Here is a 16,139-nt window from a genome sequence, read left to right as displayed (position 1 = left end):
CATCTCCAAAGACATTGGATAGCAAATCAGAATCATGTCAGCGTATTCCAACAAACATTGTACCAATTTAATACGGATGTACCTGATTATTTCGAATATGAACATTTCGAAGACGTAAATCTCACATTCCAAATGTTCGTATTTGAAATAACCACCCCACTACTAAATGGCCTTCTACACACAGATCCCCCACCCCCTTACTTACCTTTTAGTGCCACACCTCACTTCTGTGGATGGAACCGGCACTGCAGGTTTTTATTTTCTTTGTGGTTTTGGATGGGGGGGAACCCCCGCCACCCCTGATTCCATTATAGCAAACAAGGGTACCGGGGACACCCCTGTAACCCCTGCTTTCCTTGCACGCTATAATGAAACTGAATGGTTGAAATGTTAGGTATTTTTAACTGTACGTAATTTTGGTACAGCCGAAATCCGAACATTTCAACCATCAAACAGACAACACACACAAACACCACCAAACAAACAACACACACCAATGCCACCACATATGTTACAACCATAATGATCATTTACCCGTCTGGGATCAAAGTGGCAGGCACTGGTCCCCTAAAAGGTCACACAAGGAAAACACCAGGACCCCCATTCGCCAATACAACCCTTCGAATGACACCTGCATCCAGAGATAACGCTCGTCACTTCCCAGCCTCACACACATCACTCTTTCATGGTTAGATAGCAAACGGGGATCAGTAAGCCAATCCTCCACTCACTGTTTATTCCTAGTTTTCCAAACCATCAGGACCTGTGTTGTCTCTTTAACCAGTGACTTTTTTGATCCAATCATGTTGGCGGCTACTGTACCTGTGCCATTCACACCTGAAAGCCAAATAGTCACGGTTGGGCATCCAGCAATATGGCTAGTCACCACCAAATGTAACCTTTACATAACATCAGCCCAGAATCCTTTGACTATCCCAGTCTCAAAGCATGTGTCACAAACTAACTTCCCAACTCTCACATCCCCAGCAGTTTAGGACGGTCAAGCAAATTCACCGTCTGCATCCTTTCAGGGGCTCAGTACAGACGGCTAATAATGTATGCAGGTCATTTGAGTGCTCAATGTATACGCTGTCGAAATAAAACAAAATGAAAACCATTTCATAAATGTTTCTTATGGTTTCGTAACCGTTTTAACTGAGTTGCTCGCCCTGTACCTGTCCTTTCTGAATGCCCAATGAAGGCGGCTGTGCTATTGTTTTGTTACAAGCGAGCAGGGAAGCAACAAAGAGCTGGGAAGGAATGAGAAACTTAGCCTCCTTGCAAATATCCACAAAGACTTTATTTTTTGAGAAAAGCTACAAGAGTAAGTAGTGTATTTATAATTGTGCAAAAGTCATATCAGGACCGAACACTATGTCCTTCAGCAGAACCTGATACCTTATGCACTCTATCTCACGCAAAGAAATATTTCATAAACATCTATTAATTTTCTGAACATTGTGACTTGTGATGCAATCCCCAAAAAATAGACATTCATTTTTCAAAGGTAAATCCTCGTTGAATTTTCAGCACAGGTTTTCTCGTCTTTGCTCCCCACTTAAGCGATTTGTATCCAGATTCCAAGAAAGTAGCCCAGCACGGGTTAACTCATCTTAATGATCTTGTCAGGTGCCGCAAGATAATATATTACAATGAGAAAGCTCGTAATGAAGACACAATCAATTGAAACAGTATTGCTTTGGAGGATAAAAAGTAATTACCTTCTCGGACTTAAAACGCAAACAATATCGTAATGATCTTTAAGAAAATACATTTTATTTGATGATCTTTATATTTAGTTTCACAGTCAACTACATGTCATTATACAACACGTCTCGACTGCTAGTCATATGCTTTCTTCTGGGCTGGGTCCTGCGTGATATATAGAGCGATACAACCTTCTTGTCTTTCCCAGTGATACCTGTGCAACAATAGGAATAATTTTGACATTATTGCTATGCAGAGTAAAATATCATACAAGCAGTATACAAATACAAAAATGCGGCTGTCACTGTATCAATATTACAGCCGGGTATCAACATTACACACATAATAAATATTTAATTTGCGTAGCAGAAAAGTAGCACGATCTCTCTGGTTGTGATTTGCTAGCATACAAAGCAGTGTCCATTGCAAGAAAGTAAGAGATGGACAAGCCAGTTACACCAGTGACAGTGCAAGAGACTAGTAGCAGCATCAAACGTGAGCAAAGAGCAAGACTGAAAACTCAAACAACAAGGCAGGCTGTTAACTATGTTAACTTATGTACCGCACCCCCCTCATCAAAACATCAGAAACATCTCACAAATGTCCCAGCAATCCCCCAATCTCGCAAATGTCACAGGAATCCCCCAACCACAAATCCCTTTCCCCCACCTACGTAGTGTATGGCTCTTTTGCGCCATCTCACTATTGTCCTTGGCCCTCATTAGGACCCTGGCGGAGTGGGTTTCCGCCAGCGCTAATCGCGGCGGACCCGTCCGCCGTACTACGAGTTCCCTTAGCGCCATGGAGGTTTTCTCCGCCTGGTTTTACCGGGCGGAGAAAACCATGGCGCTAAGGGACCTCGTTGTTAATTACGCCGCCGTACTTTACGGCGGCGTAATTAACTCCTTCCCCACTCCCATTATACCCTATGGGGCAAGAATGGGAATGGGGAAGGGTAAAATGGGGATTGGGGATTTACCGCTCCGCCAAGGTCGGCATGGGGTGGTAAATCCGCCAACCCCCATGGCGCTATCGGCGGCTTTCCGCCATGCTCCGCGGTGCATTTAGCACCGCGGATTCCGCCAGGGTCGTAATGAGGGCCCTTGTCTCAATCCCATTGAGTACCAGCTGAATGCAAGTGGTACACTTCACAAGTCTAGTCCTGTCCCTTCACCCACCAGTTGTGAAAAACGTCCGCACTTTCCATCTCAGAAGTCCAAGTACCGTGCTACATTCTCAATTTCTCCAAACACACTCTGGTCTCTCGACTGCTAAAACACAGGCTAGGCAGCATCAGGCCCTTCTCCACCATGCACTAGCTCACTAAGCTTTTGGAAAGGACTGCCACTGAGCTTGTAATTTATGCAAGAACTGTTGACATGTACGCCTGCATAATGCATACGCCAGGCAAGTGGGTTGACAGCTTTGTTCATGTTCATTGCACATCACCTAATGTTTGTTTATGTGAACCCGAGCAGAAGCAGCAGCAATGGAAAGTAGTGATCAAAAAAACAAAAAGCGATGGATGCTAATGCTTTAGTCAACACTTCATAACATCTTGGAATTGCGTAACATATTTTTAAGCCAGCGTGTGCCATTACAGAAAAGAACCTGCTATATGCAAAGCATGTTTTACCATGCCTGTAAGATGGCAGTCCAGTTTGAGGTAACCCTGCAACCCCCAATCAAAGCACATGAAGCATCCCAAGAGATGTTTCTGATTTGTTGGGCCTTATAAGTGATTTGCTCTTGAAAATTCAGCCATAGGATCATAGAACCAAAGTCGTGACATCCTTCTTTCACTAAGGGAGATTTACTAAGCAAAAGGGACTGATGGAAAAGCTGGAACGAGCACTCCTTAACCAGTATTGCTTACTCCGGATAGTATTCAAATCTACAGCGATAAACTCACAAATATCATTACACAAGGGGGGTAAACATATACGCAAATTAGTCTTGATGGCTATATTACATACCAAGAGCTGTCTGGATAACCCTGGCAGTAAGGCAACACATTGAAGAACAACCTGATGATAAGACCCTAGCTTATTCATCAGCACCCTGTCCTACTGATGAACACTGTGGAACATTGAGCAGCATATTAACATCATTGCCATCACACCTGTACATGTAGTTATTGGTTGGATCCCAGTAAATTGATCAGCATCTTGATCAATGTTCCCTCTAATTATTTTTCCCTGAGTGCGGGAATTGTTAGCTTTTGTGCACACTTTACTTTACTTGCGCAAATTAATAACAAGTTAAGACACTTTGCGAGCATGCGTACTTAGTGAGCTTCCATCGCCAAAGAGGTTGGAAGGGTATTTCCCCTTCCCACCCACTGCAATTCTTTACAAAGCAGTGCAAAAGGTGCATCTTACAACACTTTTTCCAAAAATATATAGGCTTAAAAAAAATATACTTTATATGTGAGTCCAGACGCCTCATTATGAGTCGGCCAGTCCAGAAATAAAGTGCTGGTAACAACTTATACCAGCAACTTTCCAGACCGGCCAACTCCAAGTCTGCTGGCAGGGGCTCTGAGCTACCGGCAGGCCTGATCTGCTAGTAGATCAGGTCCCTACTGGCAGATAAATGCCTGAATCACCGGCACTGTTACTACCGGTGCCGGTGATTCGGGCAACCCCATCTCATGGATTCCAATAATACCAGGATATCGAACAGTGGAGACGGTATGGTAGTTTCCTGGTATCCCGCCGGAATTACAGAGGGATACCGGGGAACTCATTATGATCCCCAAGACTTCAGGATATGCCATAGTAGCTGCCAAAAGTACAATGCAGAGAAAACAATGTGTATGCACAAAAAAAGCTCAGGATAAACCATAGGTTTAGTTGTGGCTATTAATGTTCGACACTGCCCAGAGACAATGCAGTAAGTGTTTAATGCCATTGAAATAAAACACTAGTTTGTTACAAAAAACAAATATTGCGTATCACTGATGTGGTTGTCAATTCAGATAGGATCCAATTTTTGAAAATGTAATAATGGCAACTAAACAGACTGTGTAAAATACATGCCCATAGGAGTTCATGTGCCACTTTTATGAAGTAATTCAAGGGCTAGGGGAGCATGCCTCTATTTGTGTATGGAAGATAATTGCATCAGAATAACTGCACCACAGAATATGATGATCAGAATTCCTGGGTCTCTGCTTACTATTCACATTACGTTGTCCTGTGAGTTGTGACATTTACTCAAAACAAGTCTTACGGCTAAAGGGCATATAACCATCAATTTTTACTCTCTAAAAATTGGAAAATGTGCCAAACTAAAACATGAAACCAAGAACATATAGGAGCTTTCCTCTGCTTCTACCCACAAGGTTCCACTGGTATCTTTTCGAATCAGTGACCAGCAGAGCATTGGCACAGGTAGGAGCTCTAATACTATTGCTGCCCGATGTGAGGAGATTTTTTAAGGGGAAATAACATATTTTAATAAGCATGAAATAGTCCTACTGTCAACGCTAATTATTTTGTTACTGCCATAAAAATAATGTGATTCCAAGTAGGGAGTAAAATCGTATCAGAGCCCTGCGTGTAACCCTAAAATAGGAGGTGAAATGACCCCCGCCACCCCTGATTCCATTATAGCAAACAAGGGTACCGGGGACACCCCTGTAACCCCTGCTTTCCTTGCAAGCTATAATGAAACTGAATGGTTGAAATGTTAGGTATTTTTAACTGTACGTAATTTTGGTACAGCCGAAATCCGAACATGTCAACCATCAAACAGACAACACACACAAACACCACCAAACAAACAACACACACCAATGCCACCACATATGTTACAACCATAATGATCATTTACCCGTCTGGGATCAGAGTGGCAGGCACTGGTCCCCTAAAAGGTCCCACAAGGAAAACACCAGGACCCCCATTCGCCAATACAACCCTTCGAATGACACCTGCATTCAGAGATAACGCTTGTCACTTCCCAGCCTCACACACATCACTCTTTCATGGTTAGATAGCAAACGGAGATCAGTAAGCCAATCCTCCACTCGCTGTTTATTCCTAGTTTTCCAAACCATCAGGACCTGTGTTGTCTCTTTAACCAGTGACTTTTTTGATCCAATCATGTTGGCGGCTACTGTACCTGTGCCATTCAGACCTGAAAGCCAAATAGTCACGGTTGGGCATCCAGCAATATGGCTAGTCACCACCAAATGTAACCTTTACAAAACATCAGCCCAGAATCCTTTGACTATCCCACAGTCCCAAAGCATGTGACACAAACTAACTTCCCCACTCTCACATCCCCAGCAGTTTAGGACGGTCAAGCAAATTCACCTTCTGCATCCTTTCAGGGGCTCAGTACAGACGGCTAATAACGTATGCAGGTGATTTGAGGGCTCAATATATACGCTGTCGAAATAAAACAAAATGAAAACCATTTCATAAATGTTTCTTATAGCTCCGTAACCGTTTTAACTGAGTTGCTCGGCCCGTACCTGTCCTTTCTGAATGCCCAATGAAGGCGGCTGTGCTATTGTTTTGTTACGAGCGAGCAGGGAAGCAAAGAAGAGCTGGAAAGGAATGAGAAACTTAGCCTCCTTGCAAATATCCACAAAGACTTTATTTTTTTAGAAAAGCTACAAGAGTAAGTAGAGTATTTATAATTGTGCAAAAGTCATATCAGGACCGAACACTATGTCCTTCAGCAGAACCTGATACCTTATGCACTCTATCTCAGGCAAAGAAATATTTCATAAACATCTATTAATTTTCTGAACATTGTGACTTGTGATGCAATCCCCAAAAAATAGACATTCATTTTTAAAAGGTAAATCCTCATTGAATTTTTCAGCACAGGTTTTCTCGTCTTTGCTCCCCACTTAATCGATTTGTATCCAGATTCCCAGAAAGTAGCCCAGCACGGGTTAACTCATCTTAATGATCTTGTCAGGTGCCGCAAGATGATATATTACAATGAGAAAGCTCGTAATGAAGACACAATCAATTGAAACAGTATTGCTTTGGAGGATAAAAAGTAATTACCTTCTCGGACTTAAAACGCAAATAATATCGTAATGATCTTTAAGAAAATACATTTTATTTGATGATCTTTATATTTAATTTCACAGTCAACTACATGTCATTATACAACACGTCTCGACTGCTAGTCATACGCTTTCTTCTGGGCTGGGTCCTGGGTGATATATAGAGCGGTACAACCTTCTTGTCTTTCCCAGTGATACCTGTGCAAAAATAGGAATAATTTTGACATTATTGCTATGCAGAGTAAAATATCATACAAGCAGTATACAAATACAATAATGCGGCTGTCACTGTATCAATATTACAGCAGGGTATCAACATTACACACAGAATAAATATTGAATTTGCGTAGCAGAAAAGTAGCACGATCTCTCTGGTTGTGATTTGCTAGCATACAAAGCAGTGTCCATTGCAAGAAAGTAAGAGATGGACAAGTCAGTTACACCAGTGACAGTGCAAGAGACTAGTAGCAGCATCAAACGTGAGCAAAGAGCAAGAGTGAAAACGCAAACAACAAGGCAGGCTGTTAACTATGTTAACTTATGTACCGCACCCCCCTCATCAAAACATCAGAAAAATCTCACAAATGTCCCAGCAATCCCCAATCTCGCAAATGTCACAGGAATCCCCAACCACAAATCCCTTTACCCCACCTACGTAGTGTATGGCTCTTTTGCGCCTTCTCACTATTGTCCTTGTCTCAATCCCATTGAGTACCAGCTAAATGCAAGTGGTACACTTCACAAGTCTAGTCCTGTCCCTTCACCCACCAGTTGTGAAAACCGTCAGCACTTTCCACCTCGGAAGTCCAAATACCGTGCAACATTCTCAATTTCTCCAAACACACACTGGTCTCTCGACTGCTAAAACACAGGCTAGGCAGCATCAGGCCCTTATCCACCATGCACTAGCTCACTAAGCTTTTGGAAAGGGCTGCCACTGAGCTTGTAACTTATGCAAGAACTGTTGACGTGTACGCCTGCATAATGCATACGCCAGGCAAGTGGGTTGACAGCTTTGTTGATGTTCATTGCACAGCACCTAATGTTTGTTTATGTGAACCCGAGCAGAAGCAGCAGCAATGGAAAGTAGTGATCAAAAAAACAAAAAGCGATGGATGCTAATGCTTTAGTCAACACTTCATAACATCTTGGAATTGTGTAACATATTTTTAAGCCAGCGTGTGCCATTACAGAAAAGAACCTGCTATATGCAAAGCATGTTTTACCATGCCTGTAAGATGGCAGTCCAGTTTGAGGTTACCCTGCAACCCCCAATCAAAGCACATAAAGCATCCCAAGAGATGTTTCTGATTTGTTGGGCCTTATAGGTGATTTGCTCTTCAAAATTCAGCCATAGGATCATAGAACCAAAGTCGTGACATCCTTCTTTCACTAAGGGAGATTTACTAAGCAAAAGGGACTGATGGAAAAGCTGGAACGAGCACTCCTTAACCAGTATGGCTTACTCCGGATAGTATTTGAATCTACAGCAATAAACTCACAAATATCATTACACAAGGGGGGTAAACATATTCGCAAATTAGTCTTGATGGCTATATTACATACCAAGAACTGTCTGGATAACCCTGGCAGTAAGGCAACACATTGAAGAACAACCTGATGATAAGACCCTAGCTTATTCATCAGCACCCTGTCCCACTGATGAACACTGTGGAACATTGAGCAGCATATTAACATCATTGCCATCACACCTGTACATGTAGTTATTGGTTGGATACCAGTAAATTGATCAGCATCTTGATCAATGTTCCCTCTAATTATTTTTCCCTGAGTGCGGGAATTGTTAGCTTTTGTGCACACTTTACTTTACTTGCGCAAATTAATAACAAGTTAAGACACTTTGCGAGCATGCGTACTTAGTGAGCTTCCATCGCCAAAGAGGTTGGAAGGGTATTTCCCCTTCCCACCCACTGCAATTCTTTACAAAGCAGTGCAAAAGGTGCATCTTACAACACTTTTTCCAAACATATATAGGCTTAAAAAAAATATACTTTATATGTGAGTCCAGACGCCTCATTATGAGTCGGCCAGTCCAGAAATAAAGTGCTGGTAACAACTTATACCAGCAACTTTCCAGACCGGCCAACTCCAAGTCTGCTGGCAGGGGCTCTGAGCTACCGGCAGGCCTGATCTGCTAGTAGATCAGGTCCCTACTGGCAGATAAATGCCTGAATCACCGGCACTGTTACTACCGGTGCCGGTGATTCGGGCAACTCCATCTCATGGATTCCAATAATACCAGGATATCGAACAGTGGAGACGGTATGGTAGTTTCCTGGTATCCCGCCGGAATTACAGAGGGATACCGGGGAACTCATTATGATCCCCAAGACTTCAGGATATGCCATAGTAGCTGCCAAAAGTACAATGCAGAGAAAACAATGTGTATGCACAAAAAAAGCTCAGGCTAAACCATAGGTTTAGTAGTGGCTATTAATGTTCGACACTGCCCAGAGACAATGCAGTAAGTGTTTAATGCCATTGAAATAAAACACTAGTTTGTTACAAAAAACAAATATTGCGTATCACTGATGTGGTTGTCAATTCAGATAGGATCCAATTTTTGAAAATGTAATAATGGCAACTAAACAGACTGTGTAAAATACATGCCCATAGGAGTTCATGTGCCACTTTTATGAAGTAATTCAAGGGCTAGGGGAGCATGCCTCTATTTGTGTATGGAAGATAATTGCATCAGAATAACTGCACCACAGAATATGATGATCAGAATTCCTGGGTCTCTGCTTACTATTCACATTACGTTGTCCTGTGAGTTGTGACATTTACTCAAAACAAGTCTTACGGCTAAAGGGCATATAACCATCAATTTTTACTCTCTAAAAATTGGAAAATGTGCCAAACTAAAACATGAAACCAAGAACATATAGGAGCTTTCCTCTGCTTCTACCCACAATGTTCCACTGGTATCTTTTCGAATCAGTGACCAGCAGAGCATTGGCACAGGTAGGAGCTCTAATACTATTACTGCCCGATGTGAGGAGATTTTTTAAGGGGAAATAACATATTTTAATAAGCATGATAGTCCTACTGTCAACGCTAATTATTTTGTTACTGCCATAAAAATAATGTGATTCCAAGTAGGGAGTAAAATCGTATCAGAGCCCTGCGTGTAACCCTAAAATAGGAGGTGAAATGACAGGGCATTTAATGCAGCTTGTAGCTTTGCCTCTCCTTCCTCCCCACAGCCTAGTTAAATTCAACCAGAGCCTTACTGGGGTTTCTTCAGCAGCACCATTGAAGAAAATCACATACATTTGCCTTTTTAAGTCAATAGCAGGAATTCTCACAGGCACAACAGATTGAGTGTCTTCTTCTTTAACTAGGGCCCCCTTTTCTGAAATTCACTGATATTATTTGTTCAAGACGCATGGGGATGCTTTAGGCAATAAACACAAACAGATGATTATATTGCAAAGCCCTCAGCAGTTGAGAATAGAAAGACAAAGAAGGCGCAGCTTCCTAAATTGTCACTAGAGTTTCCTATCCTTTAGCAAACAAACAACACATTTCCTTAACTGTACAGTACTGGAAAAACATCTGATTTGATTATTAAAAGTTGCTGATTTGTTCTGACCCCTAAAGAGTATTCTCTGTGCCCTTCCACCCATACCCATCCCCCTCCCCGTCTCCTGTGCTACTCTCCAATACTAGTTGACGGGGCTCTGTAAAAAGTGAGGGATTGTAGTAGCAAAACACAGTATCACCACATTACTGTGCATTCCAAACAAAGGAATTGGAAAATGTCAAAGATTTCACTGCAAATTTTGCAGCAATTATATGTGGGGGCGGGTTAGGGTATTAAATTATGTGAGGCCGGTATGAGGGGGCTGCATGGGGTCTCCCCCAGCATATAATTGCACAAAAAGAAAAAAAGACTTTCGACATTTTCAAATTAGGTATTTTGAATTTGCAGTAATCACATGGATCCTAAACACTAACTGGGATATTTGCATACCCACAATACATTGCAAGCAAACCCTTTTTAAAGCCTCACCATGACATTATTTGCAGTTTAAGAACATTTAATGAATCTGCATGTGCACAATTACTATTAAGTGAATACAAGATTGTTAGCAACATACCCTACCTTTAAATTGTTGGGTAGGATAAGTGCTCAGTGAAACCATTTTTGTACAGAATCGAATTAACATATTCTATGTCAATGTCTTTGCCCCATGGAACTCTGAAAACTTGGAAAGGACGAGGATTCAGTAAAACAGATTCTAGTTATTAGAATATCTGTTGCCCTAACACTATATACAAATAATGCCAGGCATAGCCCATACCCATTATTCCTTTCAGGCCAAATAAATGATGTTGCAATGTTGCTCTCCACTTATAGGGTTAGCAATACTAAAGTAGGAGACGATGCACATGACGTTTGCCTACTCAAAATCTTTACAGGACAAATTAATATTTGAGTTTTATAATGCATTAACCTGCAAGGGGGCACTCAAAAGTAAGTGCTTGTGTGACATATGAACAAAGAATAGGAAGCATGGGATGAGGTTACCCATCCAAGTAGTCTTAGTCAGTACCCGATATTTGATGTGGCAGTTGGGTTACATAGTCTGGGTGATGCTTTTGCTAAGGCACCATGAGTAACAGAAATTCTTGTGCTTGAACGTCTTTCAAAATATAACAAACAGAAAACAAGTACTGTATGTAGGTACAAGTCTGGTAACCTTTTACAGAGCCAAGGTAGGCATAGTCACTGTTGCCTGGTAATATCTGAATGTGGCCTGGGGACGATGTTAGAGTCATAAGGTGTAAGTTTGGTAGATTCAAGTACAGGTGAGGAGTCATGGGTGGGGAGGGTATTTTATTTTGTTAATGTTTGCAGGCATATTTTTAGGTATATCTTTTGTTTGTGGAGCCACTTTTTCATATTAGTTTTTAACCTCTTGTGCGTGTATTCTGTTTTTAGGATTTTTCGGTTTTTAAGGCCAATCTTGCATAGTAGGATAATGAAAATAAGCTAGACCAGAAAATTAAGACTATTTAATACAATGTAGCTTTATTTTGTGAGAAGGCAAATATTAGGTACCCGCTGTGGTTTGTGCCTTATTAAATCTTTTTGAATTGGTGGGAATTGTCTTTGTGCGCTGCTAAAATTCTTCTGAACGGCACCCAGAAGGAAGCTGCACAAGTGCACATGTGCACAGTTTACAGGAAACACTGATCTTGATAGTACTGACAGAACCTTTGCACAATTAGAGGTACCTTAATAATATCATCATCAGGGAGATACTGCAAGGGGCCAAGAGATGCTGTAAAATTAGAGCTGCCAGTGATCGAAAGAGAAGCTCAGACTTGCCTTTGAGTGTCAACATTGCAAACTCCTCGAGAGGGGGAGCATTCAGTTCACATCGCAAGAGTGTGTAAACAGCACGAACAGGCAAAGGAGAAGCTTGTTTGCGTTCATTTAACAGCATATCAATTTCAAACGTTAAAAAGCATAATGAGAATTAGGACACTGTGAATTAGGTTTCTCAAGGTTGGTGGTCACAGGTGTGAGGCTTTGCCATCTGGCAAGGGTGCAAAGCCCTGTTTTATTCTAACTTTTTATTAGCAAATAGAAAGATGAAGATAATTCGGTCTCAAAAAGGGGTAATGTGTCAACCAGATTCCCCTTTCCCATTGACTCTATGCTGAATGCATAGTGCACTCATGCCCTGCCATATCAGGAGCCAGATCTGTGGCACCCGCTCTGCTCGTGGCACCAAGCAACTTCGAAAGTCACACAATGCCGACTTGACAGCCGCAGAGACCCTGTGGCACAGAGGCAGCCATGCTAGTGGCAGGATACACTCTAAATAAAAGCTATGCCTAAGTTAAGGCATCATTCCTGGTACTACTTATGATCACGACCACCACATTTCAATTGATATCGCACGTGTCAGCCCCTGTGAGCCAACTCTGCATTGGAAGTTGATGTGCATTCTGGTCAGCTGGGTGTATCCTGCCAAATTTCAGGACAAGGACAAGGAGGGCCTGGGCCTTCTCTTTAATTTGTTTGCGAGGGCAGGTGAAACCGTACGCCTAAGATAGCTGCACAGCTGGCAGCTGTCCTGGGCCTGGGATTCAAGGGAGCACACCCATTCAAAAGGAATAGCCTCACACCAGGGTAATGCATCTCTAAAGGCCTTTGTTTTCAGGGAGAAGGGGAGGAGGGATTATGATAGGCAGGAGGGCTCTAGTCAATGGAAAAGGTTTCCACCATCTTGATTCTCACTCACCTGCTCTCTCTTTCCTGCCCCCCACACTTCCCCTGGCACAGAACACTTTGGGTGTTACATCAACAGGTCAAAGGCCACTCCCTTCCAGAGCAGGGATTGGACCACAAAGGCAGGCTACCTTTATGCCAATCACCTGAGTAATCTTGCCCTTAAAATAAGGTACCTTCCACTCCTTCAGCATATTCACTCAGATCTTCACTGATCCTTTAAGGCTGCAGATACGTTGTGAAGATCAAACTGGACTTGCCTTAGGAGAGTTGCACTCTCCAAAGCCATCTGCCTGAGGTGAAGAAACAATCATCCAATACAGAATGAAGATCTGTCCCCTACAGCTCCCAGGGCACACTAGGAGTAACTTCTGCTGTGGATCAGGACATAACACTCAGCACCAGAATCTGTTGAGCTGGGAGAACAGACCCTGAATGGAACCATCCTATACTCCAGTCTCCCTGACAGGGCCTCTCAGACGCTGAAGGACCAGAAAAGCCAAACTTCCCTGTTCAACCTCACCAAACCGGTCACTCCATGTTTACTGCTTCAGGGACAAGAGATAGGTCACTTGCACTGGTTGCTGCACTTCAACACCACATCAAACATAGCTTGTACCTTCTACCTGCTTTACACTGCATCGTGTCCTAGTTAAAGCTCATCACCTGGTAGTCTCAAAGAGACTACTCAATACCAGAACCCAAACTGACTCACTGGAGAGTCACATGCTGACTCTAACTCTTCCCAGCTAACCATTGAACTTCCAACTATGTGATCGCACACTAACGCACCCTAAATCACCACTTCAATGACTGTCACATGCTGACGTCGAACCACTGGAGTGTCACTCATCGAACTCTCCCGGCGGCTAAAGCCCAACTCGGCCTTGCCAACTGTGAAGCATTCTTGGGACTGCCCCAACCTGCATCCTTGATAGCCGCCTTTCTACCGCATAGAGCATCCATTTTCACCCCTATTCGATCGGTCATAATCGCTCCTGTTTTCAAGCAAGATATCCTTTTTGTGGTTAGTACTTTACCTACCACACCTGGAACTACACTCAGACTGCTACTTTCTCCAGTCTACCACATCTTCTCTGTTATTCCTTTGGGTGGGTTTTGGTACAGAGTGTTCATTCGTTCGTCATGCAGATGGTGGGTTTGATTAAAGTATATATATTTTGATAGACCCTTGATTGGACATTGCATTTATTTGTGACTGCGGTACTGTGGTGTTTGGGTCACTACTGGTTTACCTTCACACCCATCCTAAAAGCATAGCCTAACAGGGTGTGCCAGAGAAAGTACCTGCACCTGCACCTGCTTTGAATAGTAAAATCAGACTTTGCTTTAACTCTAAATGTAGGAGAAGTTTAGCCATTTATGCTCATCTTCTAATGGCTTAAAAGGATTAACTTGGTGGGGCGTTATTCAATAGCAATTAAAGTGACTGCATTGTTCCCTCTTTCTGCTACACAGCTACGGTCTAGGTCTCCCATGGTGTACTTCTTTAGTCAAGGTTCTCACCTTCAAGAAAAGGTCTACCATTGGCCATGTCCAATAACTCATTACTTTACTTCTCCATCAATAGAGATGAGGCTAGTTAGTTTAGTTGGGAGAAGGGAAAGTAGAGTAGACCACTACAACTAACATGCCTGTGTCGCTTGTTAGCTGAAATTACCTATTCTACTCTCACATTTCAGGCAGAACATTTTCCCATGCATTTTACCATGAATGCTTTTTATTAGTGATAGTCATTTGAGCTGTTTAAATGGGTGCTTCGTTTTGAAACACTAATTCTCCCAAATGTTCCTAAAGAACCACATTTTTTCTCTCAGACACCTGTGGTTAACACCCTGCTGACCTCACTCTTGCAGTGACAAACAACTGACTGCAAATATAATGACACAGTCTAATTTTCCCTTTCCTATTGGTCCTATTTATTCGGCATTACAGAAGGGTAGTAGAGCTTGTCCATTGATTATTCCCTACTAGAGGATAACAGAAATGAAATATAAATGTAGGGTTGAGGACTGTATTATATTTATTATGTTGCTTTATGTTTCCCTCCTCCAAGAAATGGGTTTGACCATGCCCTTATATTTAAAAGACTTGATAACTGCTAAAGTTATTTCCCTCCTAAATAATAGAAGAAGAACCTTTGACAGACTTAGTATTTGGATTATCACTAATTTTAATTATGCAATTATTGAAAATTACCGTAGCACAGGGCACTGATGTTGAACATTTCCTTTGTTCAAAGCATTTTGACATTCTCATATTGCTAAAAGGATGAACTTGCATCACACTAGAGGTGTAGGGGGGGAGAGGACCCCATGCAAAATTGGGAGGGTTAGGGCGGGCTGGGGATCAATTTCAGAGCTCTGACGTTTTCTCATAAACCAGGTTATTTTCGCAAATCCAGGGATAGAGTCTCGGGAGGATAGCTCAGGGGCAAACTGCCCGCTGTGGAAGCAAGACGACATGCAGCAACACAGGTTCAATCACCGGGTACGTGCTTAGAAACCTCTGGGCATTAAGTACGTTATAAATAACATATCATAGTCATAGTACAAACAGGAACAGGAATGAAAGTGTGTCACGTGAATAATCTGGGTTATTTTACAGTACATTGCTATTATCAGGGTTATACTAACCGCGGTTATGGGAAAACAATGTTTTGTTAATAGAATAAAACTGATTTTTTATTATTTTGGTTATTTGTCAACAACCTTTTTTACAAAATATCAGTCATAAAAAACATGTTTTATAAGCCACACATCAAATATTACACATGTCAAATTTTCATCAAAATACTAGAAGTCAAAACTTCATAACATGATACAATTAATTCGTAGTAATCTCCAATTTAAGGAGTCTTAAAAAGCTAGTAACAGCAATTACTACTGGCGTAGTACGACCAGCCAAATACATTGACCAATGTGCATCTAAATCATCATACAAAAATTTGAAAAATGTCCTAAAAACGGTTTCCCTTATCTCTACAAGATTTGTGCAATTAATATTAAATGTTTTAATGTTTCATTTTGATCTGATTCATTACAGAACCGACAAGTCATTTGATCCACAGGTAATACACTATAACTAACCAGAATTTGTTTTGTGAGAATTATA

At 41.9% G+C, this 16,139-nt stretch overlaps 1 protein-coding gene across 4 annotated transcripts in view; it reads right to left on the bottom strand.

Annotated features, from left to right (window-relative positions):
• Positions 1-1,730: 1,730 nt before the first annotated feature.
• The window catches only part of HAAO (3-hydroxyanthranilate 3,4-dioxygenase), an 840,136-nt gene continuing 825,727 nt past the window's right edge, over positions 1,731-16,139 (bottom strand). For 2 of the 4 annotated variants that reach the window (XM_069608472.1, XM_069608469.1), the window contains one exon: positions 6,716-6,934. In XM_069608472.1, coding sequence (XP_069464573.1) covers positions 6,860-6,934 — 75 coding nt within the window. In that variant the 3' untranslated portion in view covers positions 6,716-6,859. Of the gene's footprint in view, positions 1,922-6,290; positions 6,935-16,139 lie in introns of those variants that run through there. The other 2 variants (XM_069608470.1, XM_069608471.1) reach the window with 2 other exon arrangements.

Source organism: Ambystoma mexicanum, chromosome 4q (assembly GCF_040938575.1).
Source record: "Ambystoma mexicanum isolate Mex_15411 chromosome 4q, UKY_AmexF1_1, whole genome shotgun sequence".
NCBI lineage: Eukaryota > Metazoa > Chordata > Amphibia > Caudata > Ambystomatidae > Ambystoma > Ambystoma mexicanum.
This window is presented reverse-complemented; position numbering and strand designations above follow the sequence as displayed.